Genomic DNA, 16,464 nt, shown 5'->3' with positions numbered 1-16,464 from the left:
TACGAGAATAAAGTTGTAATATTACGAGAAAAAAGTTGTAATATTGCGAGAATAAAGTCACAATATTATGAGAATAAAGTCGTAATATTACGAGAATAAAGTTGAAATATTACGAGAATAAAGTTGAAATATTATGAGAATAAAGTCATAAAATTACGAGAATAAAGTCATAATATTATGAAAATAAAGTCACAATATTATGAGAATAAAGTCGTAAAATTACGAGAATAAAGTCAATGTTGCGAGAATAAAGTTGTAATATTACGAGAATAAAGCAGTAATATTATGAGAATAAAGTCATAATGTTGAGAGAATAAAGTCATAACATTACGAGAATAAAGTGGTAATTTATGAGAACTCTAACAGGAAGAGCTTCTTCTCCCTGTGTTAAAATGAGGAATATTGAGCATCTTGTATTTTGGTATCAGTTTCACAAATAAGGAAATACTTAATCTTTTGGCACATCATCATGGAATTATTATCAGTATAAAGACTTTAAAACGATTGTGCAAACGACTGCGTCTATTTCGACAGAAAGAACCACAAAGACTTGGAAGAAATTGCGTCTTTTGTGGAAGAGGAAAATCTTTATGATCATCCTCCTTGTTTCCTGAGAAGCAACAAAACCTCTTTGAATGGAAGTAGATGGAACTATACTATACTATACTATACTATACTATACTATACTATACTATACCAGACAGCTCCTCTTCCACAAAAGACGCATGTGCTCTTCCTATTAGAGTTCTCATAAATTACCACTTTATTCTCGTAATATTACAACTTTATTCTTGTAATATTACGACTTTATTCTCATAATATTACGATTTAATTCTCATAATATTACGACTTTATTCTCATAATATTATGACTTTATTCTCATAATATTACGACTTTATTCTCATAATATTATGACTTTATTCTCATCGTATTACGACTTTATTCTCATCGTATTACGACTTTATTCTTGCAACATTATGACTTTATTCTGGTAATATGACAACTTTATACTCATATTATTATGACTTTAGTCTCGTAATTTCCAATTTTGGCCCTAATACTCGTCATCATACTGCAGATGTGAGGACAATATAAATTAAAACAGCACTTTTCTGCAAAAAAAAAAAAGTGACATCATGTTTGGTATTTTATTCTGAAAGGATAGTTGAAAAAGTGACATGTTGGGTATTTTATTCTGAAAGGATCGTTGGATTCTGTCTTTTATCTTTAAGGATTGACACAAAGGCGACGGCGGCGGACGGCCTGACGTTCACAGTGAAGGAAAAGGCCAGAGAAAACAAACCTCCACCTTTCAAAAGGACGGCTGGTAAAAAATGTACCAGTTTTCAAACTAAAATCCCAGAAAAATGAGTCCAACGCTCCTCAGAACCGTTGTTGTTTGTTTGTTTGACTGTGGTTGTTTTCTCTTATTTACAGACGGGGTGGACGCACACTGCAAGATCACAACGCCTCACAAAGAACATTTTGATCCGGTGAAAACACGAGAAGCAACAACGTTTTGGCCTTCAACGTAACGGGTAACATCTCTGTTCTCCTTCTGCTTTTGATCCGACTTTTTGTACTTTGATGCTTTTTTCTTGTAAAAACGTCTCAAAACATCAACGATCTTGTCCGGCTGAAGTTTTGGAGAAAAGGACGTCAGATTTCACACTTGCACCCGCTGCTAACAGTTCATAGAACATTTATTGATTCGATTGCAGCGACCTTGAGGTAAAAAAAGAAAGAAAGAAAGAAAGAAAAGGATAATAAATAGAAATCTTCCAGTGTGCTTCCAGCCTTTTTAGAGGGAGACGACATTCAAGGCTTAGAATATATCTAAAAAGGAGATACTGTACAGTTACATCACAGCCCATCGGAGGACGGAGAGAACGGAGGAAAAGTGGCACTTCCTTCCTTTAAACATCTCGCTTACTTTTCAAACATATTTTAAATTTTTTTCTTTGTACAAAGCGTGAAAGTCCTCGTGGTTCGTTCCCGACACACACATGCCGTGTGTGTGTCTTGGTCTGTACAGGTGTGTGTTGGACACACACTCTCTCTCACATGCTCACAGGAGGATTCAGGTCAGACTGAGCAGCGTTGTGTCCCAGCGTTGCCGTGGGAACGGCGGGCGGCGAGGCTTCGGGGCTTCGGGACTCCGGGGCCCGTCAGAAGGAGTTGAGGGCCTCCAGAGCCACCTCGTAGCAGAACTTGTACTGTTCCTGCGAGAGAAAAGACAGGATCAGGGCTTAGAGCAGGGGTCGGCAACTAGATTATTCAGGGGGCCACATCTGCAAAAGAACTGTACAGAGAGGGCCGCACTGCATGTGCGCACAAAGCGCGCACGCGGAAAATTTTGGGGTTTTCAAACTGTATTTTGCACTCAAAGACGAAGATTTATGTATATATAATACATTTGTGCATTGGAATGAGCAGGAGAATATATCGGTCTAGTTTACAAAATAATTATGTATTAATTGTCTCCAGATTTCGTCATTGTGAAGGTTAAATATAATATTCAGATAAGGAAATATTATTTTAAATGCAAGTTCATTTTGAAACCATGCATTGTGAAAACTTAATGAAGTTGATATTGACCTACTTTTAATAAAACACGCCATAATGACAAAGCACCACTTTCCACCAAGATTTCCTTATTTGAATATTATATTAAGCATTTCAGTCCATAGTAGCCAGTTTGATGTTATAAATAAGGAACCAAAATATTAACCATAAGCTGCTTTATTAATGACACATATGTGCATTATATAAAGTCCTCATTTAGAGATTCAAATATAAAAAAGTTTCAGGCCAATCCTAGAAGCCTAATGATGTAAACAAGTCCTCTATAAACGGAGTTAATAACAAATAATGTGACAAACATTATCAGTGTGCAAAACTGGCAAAAACATCTCCAACAGAGATTAACATGTACAAACTCTGTCCAATGAATCATTAACCAACTGAAAAGGCTACCAAGCATCTTAAACTTTTATTAATTAACAAAATGCGATATGTAAACCATGTTAGATTCGCTTGCCGGCCGCCGACCAGAAGTGACGTCCGATCGATCGGGCGGCCGATCGATCAGGACAACACTACTTTCCCCCCTTTTTTTGCCGCCAGTTGAATATCCCTGGTTTAGAGCCTCCACCATCTGATGCAGGAACCAGGAACGCAGCTAAAGTGGACATTACGCAGCATTTCTGCCTGAACATCCAATAGAAATGACATGTTACCTCTAATGAGCTCTAAATTTTGAATGAAACATGGAGATTGTTGAATAAATGTCTCTGATTCTCTGATTCTGTGCACGTTCAGGTCTGACTCACGTCAGAGCTCCACCATCACATGTTGCTGTCAACAACGCTGAGGCTTCATGTCATTTGTAAAAGCCTGGAGGTGAATGTATACGTGTATATACCTACACGTACGTGTAAACGTAAGTCTATACAGACGTACGTGTAGACGTTGATGAGGCATTGTGACACCGTGGCTGAAACTCCAGCTTCCTACCCCCTGCAGGGGCCACACCTTGGAACTGGCTTCAACAAAGACTTGAACCACGGGAATGCCATATGACAAAGTTCCTGACTGACTGATATGTTAATACCAACTCCATATGATGAAGTTCCTGACTGACCGATACATTAATACCAACTCATTTGACCACAGACTTGAACCACGAGAACACCCTATGGGGTAATTTACAACTTAGTGACAGTCATGCCAAATGCCCAATAACGGCATTTGGCCGTAGATCACATCTGACTGTAAATACCCTTTAATTGTTTTTTGTCTTTCACCTGTCGCTTGTTGATTCTTGCCTTGTGTGCTTTGAACTTACTGTATAAAAGTCATGATTTCAACCATTCTGGGTCAGCACACCAACCCAGACACGCTCTGCGTAGGTCTGCTCACCGCCGGCTTACTGAATAAAACTCACTACACCACAGCGGATTTCTGAACTGGATTTTATATTATTCTTCAACAACGTACGATACGTACTCATCTATATAGACGTACGTACGCCTATACATACGTCTATATACAGATGTACGTATAGACATAGGTATGTATGTCTATATACAGACGTACAGACGTACGTCGGTATGTACGTCTGTATAAATACAAGTCTATTTATACAGACGTACGTCTATTTATACAGACGTACGTATAGATGTACGTCTGTCTTTATGTCTACGTACGTCTATATACAGACGTACGTACGAACGTCTGTATATATACATATACGTACGTCTATATACAATATATATGTATGTCTATATGTATATAGACATACGTATATATATATATATATATATATATATATATATATATATATATATATATATATATATATATATATATATATATATATATATATATATATAGAACGTACACATATACACAGCAGTGCAGAGCAGTACAGGGTTGTGCAGTATTCTCACCATACTCACCATGGTCTCCACCATGTTGGTCTTGTTGTTCCTCAGCGTTTTCACCGTGTGGAAAACGTCCACGATGTTCTGCTGCTGGATCATCTCGTTGATGCTGCAGATGCCGCAGAACGTTCCGGAGCGTCCTCCACCGGTGCTGCAGGTAATAAAACAATAAAACAAGTATTTTATACTTGTTTTCCTTTATATAGGAAAGCAAAAACTATCCTATCGGACTGTTCCCATCCTCTACACCAAGAGTTTCAGTTTCTCCCATCGGGTACATTGCTCAGACTTCCACTTCTAAAAACTAATAGATATAAACATTATTTTGTACCTTCTGCATCTTCCTTCTCAATTCCATGAGGAAAAGGTAGCTGTTGTGGGGCTTGGATTTTTAGATTTAAACTCATTGTCCTTTTTTTTAACTATGTGTATATGTGTATATATTGCTGCAAAATTAATTGCCCCACTGGGGACAAATAAAGTTATTGATTGATTGATTGATTGATATTCATTAAAAGCGACTTTTCTTGGTTGATAAAGGTTTAAACTACGGTTAACAAATGAGGGGAGTCTCAATGGATGAGTTGTACTTTCCGCTAATCAACGATTAGGCACGATTAAGGAAAAGAGCTTCACTAATGGATCTGAATCCACTAAGTTAAGTTAATTTGAGGCTCGTTCAGAAGCCGGTGGTCCAGGGAAGAAAAACATCAGGGATTCACGTCAGCCGCCACACTCTCATCTCTCAGGACGGTCCGGCCGACTCCTCTACGGATCTCCGACTCTTCCTCATCAAAATGCAACGGGAGTTTGCAATAATTCGGTGGGAACCACATCACCAAACATCATGTAACAGGAATATTCTGGAGTCGGATCAATATTGGAGAGCAGATTTAAAAGGCAAAGCTTCTCCTCGTGGCTCGTTGTGGCATCAGTAACCAACGGCAACCTCATTACCGGCGGAGCAGGCGAGGCTCAGGTGGGAGCGAAGGTCAAGGCAGCCCGGCATCTTTTCTCCGGTTTACGGGGGAAAACACGGGGCGGGTTATTAAAACCGGCGTGTAAATAAATACTGCAAACATCTGATTAAACCCGGAGAGTCCTCATGTTTGTACTTCACTCTCTCGTCTGCTGCTTCTCATTTAAAGAGGTTGCCACGGCGACCCAGAGATCTCCTCTTCTTCCTCCTCCATCCTTGTTACTCATCGAACAAAATCAGGACAAATATTCCCATTAGCTGCCGCGGCTACTTGAATCTGCGCTAATGTTTACGTGATTGGACGAGACAAACGATGACAAATAAAGTTTAACCCTGGTACTGTCTTTGGGTCAAAATGACCTAATTCTCCTGTTCCTTCTTTCCTCCTGCTCTCTCCTTCCTTCTCCCTTCCTTCTTTCCTCCTTTCCTTCTTTCCTTCCTTCCTTCTTTACTCCTTTCCTTCCTTCCTTCCTTCCTTCTTTCCTCCCTTCTTTCCTTCTTTTCTCCCTTCCTTCCTTCTTTCCTTCCTTCCTTCTTTTCTCCCTTCCTTCCTTCTTTTCTCCCTTCCTTCCTTCTTTACTCCTTTCCTTCCTTCCTTCCTTCCTTCCTTCCTTCCTTCCTTCCTTCCTTCCTTCCTTCCTTCTTTTTCCCTTCTTTCCTTCCTTCCTTCTTTTCTCCCTTCCTTCCTTCTTTCCTTCCTTCCTTCCTTCCTTCCTTCCTTCCTTCCTTCCTTCCTTCTTTTTCCCTTCTTTCCTTCCTTCCTTCTTTTCTCCCTTCCTTCCTTCTTTCCTTCTTTCCTTCTTTCCTCCTTTCCTTCTTTCCTTCCTTCCTTCTTTACTCCTTTCCTTCCTTCCTTCTTTCCTCCCTTCTTTCCTTCTTTTCTCCTTCCTTCCTTCTTTCCTTCCTTCCTTCTTTTCTCCCTTCCTTCCTTCTTTTCTCCCTTCCTTCCTTCTTTACTCCTTTCCTTCCTTCCTTCCTTCCTTCCTTCCTTCCTTCCTTCCTTCCTTCCTTCCTTCCTTCCTTCCTTCCTTCCTTCCTTCCTTCTTTTTCCCTTCTTTCCTTCCTTCCTTCTTTTCTCCCTTCCTTCCTTCTCCCTTCCTTCCTTCTTTCCTCCTTTCCTTCTTTCCTTCCTTCCTTCTTTACTCCTTTCCTTCCTTCCTTCCTTCCTTCCTTCCTTCTTTTCCCCTTCTTTCCTCCCTTCTTTCCTTCTTTTCTCCCTTCCTTCCTTCTTTCCTTCCTTCCTTCTATTCTCCCTTCCTTCCTTCTTTACTCCTTTCCTTCCTTCCTTCCTTCCTTCCTTCCTTCCTTCCTTCCTTCTTTTTCCCTTCTTTCCTTCCTTCCTTCTTTTCTCCCTTCCTTCCTTCTTTCCTTCCTTCCTTCTTTTCTCCCTTCCTTCCTTCCTTCCTTCCTTCCTTCCGTCCTTCCTTCCTTCTTTTGTCCCTTCCTTGCTACTTTCCTTCCTTCCTTCTTTTCTCCCTTCCTTCCTTCCTTCCTTCCTTCCTTCCTTCCTTCCTTCCTTCCTTCCTTCCTTCCTTCCTTCCTTCCTTCCTTCTTTCCTTCTTTTCTCCCTTCCTTCCTTCTTTACTCCTTTCCTTCCTTCCTTCCTTCCTTCTTTTTCCCTTCTTTCCTTCCTTCCTTCTTTCCTTCTTTTCTCCCTTCCTTCCTTCTTTCCTTCCTTCCTTCTTTTCTCGCTTCCTTCCTTCCTTCCTTCCTTCCTTCCTTCCTTCCTTCCTTCCTTCCTTCCTTCCTTCCTTCCTTCCTTCCTTCCTTCCTTCCTTCTTTTCTCCCTTCCTTCCTTCTTTACTCCTTTCCTCCCTTCTTTCCTTCTTTTCTCCCTTCCTTCCTTCTTTCCTTCCTTCCTTCTTTTCTCGCTTCCTTCCTTCCTTCCTTCCTTCCTTCCTTCCTTCCTTCCTTCCTTCCTTCCTTCCTTCCTTCCTTCCTTCCTTCCTTCCTTCCTTCCTTCTTTTGTCCCTTCCTTGCTTCTTTTCTCCCTTCCTTCTTTCCTTCTTTCCTTCCTTCCTTCCTTCCTTCCTTCCTTCCTTCCTTCCTTCCTTCCTTCCTTCCTTCCTTCCTTCCTTCCTTCCTTCCTTCCTTCTTTTGTCCCTTCCTTGCTTCTTTTCTCCCTTCCTTCTTTCCTTCTTTTCTCCCTTCCTTCCTTCCTTCCTTCCTTCCTTCCTTCCTTCCTTCCTTCCTTCCTTCCTTCCTTCCTTCCTTCCTTCCTTCCTTCCTTCCTTCCTTCCTTCCTTCCTTCCTTCCTTTTCTCCCATCTTCTTTTCTCCCTTCCTTGCTTCTTTTCTCCCTTCCTTCTTTCCTTCCTTCCTTCCTTCCTTCCTTCCTTCCTTCCTTCCTTCCTTCCTTCCTTCCTTCCTTCCTTCCTTCCTTCCTTCCTTCCTTCCTTCCTTCCTTCCTTCCTTCCTTCCTTCCTTCCTTCCTTCCTTCCTTCCTTCCTTCCTTAACCCGAAGACAGCACAAGGGTTAATTTAAGCAAGGACGGGTTTTAATCATCAAGGACAGTTAGGAGTCTCTCTCCGTCTCTCCGTCTCTCCCGTCTCTTCAGACGTAATGGGAGGAGAAAGCTGATCAACTTCTGCTCTAAATCCACGGATACGGTTTATTTGTCATCCTAATTTACTTTATTCCAGATAAAATCTACAAGCTGGGAGTTTAATAACCGGCTGGCGTGTGATTTGGAGGAATGGAGACACGAGCTCAGCATCTAAAAACCCGCCGACCTCCAGGAGAATAATCCATTTTCATCCGCGGCTGATTGAAACATCGTGTCTCTCCTTGTTGCCGCTATTAGAGTCGGGAAATCAATATCTGGGCTTGATTAGCGGGAGGAGCAGAGGACGCTCACATCCCCGACTTTCACATTCACCAGGACCAGAGAAGAATTAAAGAATTAAAGAATTAAACCCAGTTCAGAAACACTGGGTTTCAGGGTCCACGATTAATATTGATCCAATATTTATCAGGAAATATGACGTCATATCAATAAATTAGATAATATTAACCCATGTGCTGTCTGCAGGGTCAAGGAAGGAAGGAAGAGAAGAAGGGAGGAAAGAAGGAAGGAAGAGAAGAAGGGAGGAAAGAAGGAAGGAAGGGAGAAAGAATGAAAAGAAGGAAAGAAAGAAGGAAGGGCGGAAGGAAGGAAAGGAAGAAGGAAAGGAGAAAAGAGGAAGGGAAGAAGGAAGGAGAGAGCAGGAGGAAAGAAGGAAGGAAGGAAGAAAAGAAGGAAGGAAGGAAGGAAGGAAGGAAGGAAGGAAGGAAGGAAGGAAGGAAGATAGGAAGGAAGGAAGGGAGAAAAGAGGAAGGGAAGAAAGAAGGAAGGAAGGAAGGAAGGAAGGAAGGAAGGAAGGAAGGAAGGAAGGAAGGAAGGAAGGAAGGAAGGAAGGGAGAAAGAAGGAAGGGAGAAAATAAGGAAGGAAGGAAGGAAGGAAGGGAGAAAAGAGGAAGGGAGAAGGAAGGAAGGAAGAAAAGAAAAAGAAGGGAGAAGGAAGAAAAGAGCAGGAGGAAAGAAGGAACAGCAGAATTGGGTCATTTTGACCCGAAGACAGTACAAGGGTTAACAATAGCTCCGATAATAAAAGTTCCAGTAAAGATTGCACAGTTTTTTCTTCCATCTCTTTTGTCTCCAGGTTTGCACAAACTACAGCTGAATCTAAATGTTTAAAATTAATACATATGAATATGTTATTGGTTATCTGTCTTAAGAAGCAGGAAGTTATGGGTATCGGCTTGAAAAAACACATATCGTGCATCCCCAGTATAAATTAAAAGCTGCAAATAATTCATTCGGCACAAAAACAACAAACTGCCCAGATTAAAATAAACTAATTGATAATAATAAATCCTGCATGACATTAACACTAACTATAGGAATAATAGAAGTTATCACAGAAATAGTTTGGTACAATAAATCAGTCTAATTATTAGTTATAGAAAGACACTATTTAATAATAACAATGTAGTAATTCTACCTCAAATATGTTTTTATTTCTGTATAAATTAAGGGTGCAAGATTAATATCGATACGATAAATATCGACCCGATATTTATCGGGCCGATATCAGGAATTATGACATCATATAAATAAATCTGATTATATTAAAAATAGCTCCGATATCAGATAATAAAAGCTCCAGGAAAGATTTTACTCTTTTGACTCCAGGTGTGCACAAACTATAGGTGAATCTAAATTAAAAAAATGTATAAATATGAATATGTTATTAGTTATCGGTATTAAGAAGCAGGAAGTTTTCGGTGATCCTGGTTTCAGCTGGAAACTCATCATTAATCAGCAGGTAGACGCTGATATTTACACTTTGATATTGATATTTACACCTCCCTGAAAGTAACTTTCAGAATCTCAGAAGACTTTGAAAATTAAAGAAAACCACAGCGAAGCGAGAGACGACAAAAACTAATCAAGGCTTGTCTGATTGGGAATCTAAATTTAAAAAATGTATAAATATGAATATGTTATTGGTATCGGTATTAAGAAGCAGGAAGTTATGAAAACACATATCGTTCATCCCTAATTAGGTTATAAGTAAGTAAAATTACTACATTCCATCCTACTATCGAGTCTTGAGGTCGAACCGGTTCTCCATGAAAACTATTGATCCTGGTTTCAGCTGAAACTCATCATTAATCATCAGGCAGACGCTGATATTTACACTTTTTCTCCCTGAAAGTAACTTTCAGAATCTCAGAAGACTCTGAAAATTAAAGAAACCTGCAGAGAAACGAGGGAGGACGAAAACTAATCTATGCTGTTCTGATTGGTCCACTGAGCTGTGATGGAGGATGCTGATTGGATGAAACCCAGCTGAACCAGTAATTCCCAGTAATTATCAGCCTCATTTCTTCCAGAATTTTTGAAGTTTTCCTCAGACATCCATTTATATCAGACACGACACTCAAAGGACTTTCTCCTTCCTTTATGCCGGACTTCACACAATCAACGCACTTTAAAATACAGAGGACCATCCCTGTAGTACAGCAGATTAGTGAAACAATACTTAAAAGAAGTAAAGAAGCATAACATTTGGCACAGATTCTCTCCAAGGTCTACTCTTTTGGAAAAAGGCACGTGCCACTCAAAATTCCAAGATGGCGGCCCCTAAAATGTAATATGTACGCCCGAAAACGTGTTTTTTCCTTTATAACTCGAAATGCCTTGGTTTTAAGTCCCATAAATATATTAAAGTTGAATATAAAGTTGGGTATTGTGGTCATCTTGGTACCAAGTACATGTCTGTCAAAAGTTTGGGAACCACTGGTCTAATGGATGCATAACGTAACCCCAGCCTTTACTGTAGCGCCTTATAATGCGGTGTGCCATATACAGTATATGGGAAATGTTTTTAAATACGTCATTCATTGAAGGTGCGCCTTATAGTCCAGAAAATACGGTAATTGTGATTAAAAGTGTGAGCCACTCACAGGCAGTGCACCACGGTCCTCCCGTCCCCCCCGTCGTACTGCTCCTGCCACTTGGCCAGCCGTCGGACCAGCTGCAGGATGGAGCGTTTGGACAGCGGCGTGTCCCGGTAGGCCGGCCAGCCGATGAACTGGAAGTGCTGCACCAGGCGGTAGCCGTCCTGTGGCTGGGGGAGAGGAAACGCTTGCCGTCACCACCAATTCAAGACTTTTTAAGACCGTTTTCAAACTAAATATAAGACAGTCACTAAGAAATCCAGCTCTGAGGTCGAGGTTGCCAGATCTGACAGGTTCCAGCCCAAACGCGATGAAAAACCCACCGAAGTAATGAGAAACCAGCCCGAATCAGACATTCTCTATGTTAAAAACATCAATTATTAAATGCACTATACATTTCAAGCTTCAAAAAACCACTAAATAGCCCCAAAAATGTTCAAGCTCCAAACAAAGAGTACAATTAAATTGAGTAGATTAAATAAGATATAATATCATTGAGTTTATTGTGTAAGTTTCTACTTTTCTTTGCCATAATGGAAACTTTTTAGTTCATAATTTCTCCTAAATATTTAGTAAAAACCAAATATGATTAACCCGCCCAGTCTGATATTTTTCAGCCCAAAATCAAATGAAGCCCAGTTGGGTGGAAACCCGCCCAATCTGGCAACCCTGACTGAGGCGTTGTCAAGCAAGCGCGTGTCCTCAAAACGATTTCATAAACATTTCCCTTTTCAAAGTGTAAGAAAACTTTTTAATGATGATGCCATAATGGCAACTTTTTCTCTTAAACAATTAATAAAAACCAGGAAAAGCAGCACAAATATATTATTTTTCAGCACAATTGGATGAAACTTGCCCAACCTGGCAACACAGATTTACCTCCGCAGGAGATTCTCCTCAAAACGATGAAATGTCTAATTAATTAGTTATAGACCTGCAAGACCTGATAGTGCCTTATGTTCCTGGCAGAGCTCTCCGTTCTCAGAGTGCAGGTTTACTCGTAGTTCCTAGAGTATCTAAATGTAGATTTGGAGGGCGGGCGTTTTGCTATCAGGCACCACTACTATGGAACCAACTTCCAATCTGGGTTAAGGAGGCTGACACCACCTCCACCTTTAAAACTAAACTTAAAACCTTTCTGTTTAGTAAAACCTATAGTTAGTGTTTAGTAAACCTCTAGCTGGTGTTGGTAAATCTCTAGGTAGTGAACACTCTAGACTTTTCCTCCTTCCTAAGACCTTTCCTCCTTCCTCCTTCCTTTCCTCCCTCCTCTTTCCTCCTCCCTCAGACCTTTCCTCCTTCCTCCTTCCTCAGACCTTTCCTCCTTCCTACTTCCTCAGACCTTTCTTTCTTCCTCAGACCTTTCCTCGTTCCTACTTCCTCAGACCTTTCCTCCTTCCTACTTCCTCAGACCTTTCCTCCCTCCTCAGACCTTTCCTCCTTCCTAAGACCTTTCCTCCTTCCTCAGACCTATCCTCCTTCCTCAGACCTTTCCTACTTCCTCAGACCTTTCATCCTTCCTCGGACCTTTCCTACTTCCTCAGACCTTTCATCCTTCCTCGGACCTTTCCTACTTCCTCAGACCTTTCCTCAGACATTCCCTCCTTCCTCAGACCTTTCCTCCTTCCTCAGACCTTTCCTACTTCCTCAGACCTTTCCTCCTTCCTCAGACCTTTCCTCCTTCCTACTTCCTCAGACCTTTCCTCCTTCCTACTTCCTCAGACCTTTCCTCCTTCCTACTTCCTCAGACCTTTCTTCCTTCCTCAGACCTTTCCTACTTCCTCAGACATTTCCTCCTTCCTCAGACCTTTCCTCCTTCCTACTTCCTCAGACCTTTCCTCCTTCCTACTTCCTCAGACCTTTCCTCCTCCCTCAGACCTTTCCTCCTTCCTACTTCCTCAGACCTTTCCTCCTTCCTACATCCTCAGACCTTTCTTTCTTCCTCAGACCTTTCCTCCTTCCTACTTCCTCAGACCTTTCCTACTTCCTCAGACCTTTCCCCCTTCCTACTTCCTCAGACCTTTCCTCCTTCCTACATCCTCAGACCTTTCTTTCTTCCTCAGACCTTTCCTCCTTCCTACTTCCTCAGACCTTTCCTACTTCCTCAGACCTTTCCCCCTTCCTACTTCCTCAGACCTTTCCTCCTTCCTCAGACCTTTCCTCCTTCCTACTTCCTCAGACCTTTCCTCGTTCGTACTTCCTCAGACCTTTCCTACTTCCTCAGACCTTTCCTCCTTCCTACTTTCTCAGACCTTTCCTCGTTCGTACTTCCTCAGACCTTTCCTCCTCCCTCCTTCCTTTCCTTCCTCCCTGCCTCTCCTCATCTGATGACTCCTCCCGGTCGTACAGACTTCTGAGTCTCTTCTCTCACAGCGAGTTGTGCCGTTATGGCAGCGATATGAGCCATTTCACACTACGCTGACGATGTGCTGGAGAGAGGGCTGATAGGGCGGCACTGGAGTCGTACCGTCATGGATGGCCGAGGAGAAGAGATGAGAGGGCGGGACACGGAGGAGAGGAAGGAGAGGAAGGAAAGGAGAGACGAGGGGAAGAATTGAACGGCAAAACGGCTGAAAAGTCAGACTGGAGGCGAGTTTTACTCTTTACGAGGAAAAGCCGAGGGAACACCTGAACACGGAGACGACGGGTCAAATCTGTGGTGAACGGCTTTGGACTGTATCAGATTATCGTTAACAGGCTCGGCCAGGGACCGTAAACTCCCATAATCCACCTGGGCGTCCCCGTCCCTGCTCTGATCCGACACCGTATGACGTTGTCTCGTAAAGAAAGGAACCTCGCGTACCCGGGCCATGTTGCAGATCCTGAAGATGCGGTTGATGATGTCTTCGTCGATGTCGGCGGAGATGAACTCCACCTGGATCGGTCCGTAGCAGCACGAGTTCTTCTCGGGCCAGTACTGCATACACAACTGGAGGAGAGGAGGAGAGGAGGAGAGGAGGAAGGTGCATGTTTACATCCAGGTAATGGATGGCGCTGCAGCAAAAAACATGTTTAGCCGTCTCTGAAACATCTGCTGACTTTCAAGTGTGCAAAGCAGATCTATATTGAGTCGAGTGGGTTGATTTATGATCTAGAAGAACATTCACACTCCATATGTTTACATGCACTAACAGAAAGTCCAATTGTTGTCTTAATCTGACCGATATCAAAGTTTTAACAGCCGTGTTTTACACCTTAGCCGGACTGAACTGAGCACACAAGTAAAACAATGGCTGAAACTGAAACAAGCTTGTGAACATTGACTTTAACATACTTTACCACTGTATTATTTTAGTTTTCTGTCCTTATCTGGTTTGTGTTTTTGCTTCTTGTCTTTGTATTGTCTTTATTCTGTTTATTCTGTTTTGCATGTTTTGTATTTTAATGGTTTTGTACTGTTTTAACTCAAATTTTAAGTAAAGGCCTAACCAGGGACAGGGGTTGCAAATTAGCTCTGGCTAGAAACCTGTATGTATGACATCTGCTTTGTACTTTTTATGAAATAATGGTTGATACATTTGTCCCTGTTCAATAAACGTAATAATAATAATAACTGAAGCTCTTGAGATCGAGCTTTTAGTGCCAGATAATTCGTCCTAATCCAAGTTATTCCAGCATTTGAAATGCACCGATCGATCGGCAACCAATTGGTATCGGCCGATAATGCCCGTATCGGTTTTGGTTGGAGTTCTCAAAATAATAGTTCAAAGCAGCCGATCCGATGACGTTTACAACAAAAAAAACGCCAACCGCATGTGCGTTCCTACATCTCAGGCCCAGGTTTCCTAAGGGGGCGTGGCCACCTCTACAGAGTATCAATACTGAAAATGGCGTCACCGGTGTGGGAGTTCTACAACGTCCGAAAAGGACAAAAAAATTTGCAGTTTGCAAGGTCCAAAGGAGATGCCCAGCACGCTGTGATGGGCCCTCAAAATCCTGATCGGTGCGTTTCCATCCAGCAGACCACCCAGAATCCCCCTTCTGGAAGTGACGACACCCCGAAAACCAGAATATCAACACAGTAGTCCCGCTGCTGCTTCCACCTGCCTGCGGTGCTGTTGACGTCCCCGACCCCCCAGTCTGGCACTGTTGTTCCAGATGTAAAACACCGGATCCTGCAGCGTGGCAGTGAGAGGGGCAGGGTAACGGCCCCTTTTGGGCGGGGGAGAGATTTGTCCCTCAAGACTCCTCTCCCTGGCCCTGCCCCTTTTCAACCTTTCCCCGACCCTGCACCCCAACCTGGGACCTGATGATTGGGCCGGAGCTTCGGGAGCTGCGTGCTGGCCTGCGGTCCCCACCCCTGGTCATCCCGCTGCTGCTTCCACCTGCCTGCGGTGCTGCTGACGTCCCTGACCCCCCAGTCTGGCCCTCGGCAGGAGGGTCCCCCCTTTATGATCCTGGTCCTGCTCAAGGTTTCTTCCCTCCCTAAGGGGAGTTTTTCTTGCCACTGTTTGGCTTAAGGCTTTTCTCCCACTAGGGGAGTTTTTACCTGCCATTGTTTATGTAATAATTGCTCGGGCGTTAATGTTTTGGGTCTCTGGAAAGATCCTAGAGACAACATCTATTGTATTAGACGCTATATAAATAATATTGAATTGAATTGAATAGTAGAGAAGAAGAACAACAACAGAGAACTGGAAGAACGCCAACACTAGTGTCGCTGAGTCGAGCGCACCTCACTCAATAATCAATTTTCTTTCCGTGCATGTAAACTTGGATTTCTGGTCAAATGTAGATGTGCATGTGAGTGTGAACCGCCTTCAGCCTCGTCGGAGACTGAACAATAGAATAAAAATGTGGTGCCCGTGTGCCGGTACCTGCGCTGCGTCCATCTCGTTGAGCATGACGATGGAGGAGCAGTTGTAGTCGAACGCCAGCCTCCAGAAATCCCCCATGGTGTTTGGCAAGGGATGCTGGGTAACGATGAAGGCGGCCGGCTGCTTGTGGCTCTGGAGGGTCGGGAGAGAAGACGAGAGGGATGTGAGTGAGAGTAGCGGCACCGGCGGGACCTCGGCGGGACCTCGGAACGGGACCTCACAGCGGGACCTACGTCCATGAGCGCGGCGTTGATGTAGTTGGAGCTCTCCCCGTCCACGGAGATGAGGAAGGGCAGGCAGCGGTCGGCCGGCAGCACGTCCATGCTGCGGTTCTTGTCGTGGTTCCGGGGCAGCAGCCCCACGCTGCAGTCCTCGGGCCGGACCCGGGGGGTCACGATGTTCAGGGTCTGATGGGAGACAGAAGGGTGTTAAACCCTGATCTGGATCCTCTGGATCCACTTTTTTCACATTTCGACTTTTTTCTCGAAATTTTGACATTTTTCTCGACATTTCGACTTTTTTCTCAACATTTCGACTTTTTTCTTAACATTTCAATTTTTTTCTCGACATTTCGACTTATTTCTCGACATTGTACTTCAAAATCAATCTTGACATTTCAACTTTTTTCTTGAAATTTCCATTTTTTTCTCAACATTTCGACTTTTTTCTCAACATTTCGATTTTTTCTTGACATTTCGATTTTTTTCTCGACATTTCGACTTTTTTCTCAACATTTCAACTTTTTTCTCAACATTTCGATTTTTTTCTCGACATTTAG

The 16,464-nt window shown here is 42.7% G+C and overlaps 1 protein-coding gene across 1 annotated transcript in view; it reads right to left on the bottom strand.

Annotated features, from left to right (window-relative positions):
• Positions 1–245: 245 nt before the first annotated feature.
• Positions 246–16,464, bottom strand: part of ptprt (protein tyrosine phosphatase receptor type T) — a 379,334-nt gene continuing 363,115 nt past the window's right edge. Inside the window, exons 29-34 of the mRNA XM_061728218.1 lie at positions 15,920–16,093; positions 15,687–15,818; positions 13,673–13,798; positions 10,876–11,039; positions 4,461–4,596; positions 246–2,222 (exon numbers count right to left, since the gene is read on the bottom strand). Of these exons, the coding sequence (XP_061584202.1) occupies positions 2,169–2,222; positions 4,461–4,596; positions 10,876–11,039; positions 13,673–13,798; positions 15,687–15,818; positions 15,920–16,093 (786 nt within the window). The 3' untranslated portion in view covers positions 246–2,168. The remainder of the gene's footprint in view (positions 2,223–4,460; positions 4,597–10,875; positions 11,040–13,672; positions 13,799–15,686; positions 15,819–15,919; positions 16,094–16,464) is intronic.

The sequence above is a fragment of the Cololabis saira genome, chromosome 8, assembly GCF_033807715.1.
Source record: "Cololabis saira isolate AMF1-May2022 chromosome 8, fColSai1.1, whole genome shotgun sequence".
Lineage (NCBI taxonomy): Eukaryota > Metazoa > Chordata > Actinopteri > Beloniformes > Belonidae > Cololabis > Cololabis saira.
The sequence above is the reverse complement of the archived record's forward strand: the minus strand, read 5'-3'. Positions and strand labels throughout refer to the sequence as shown.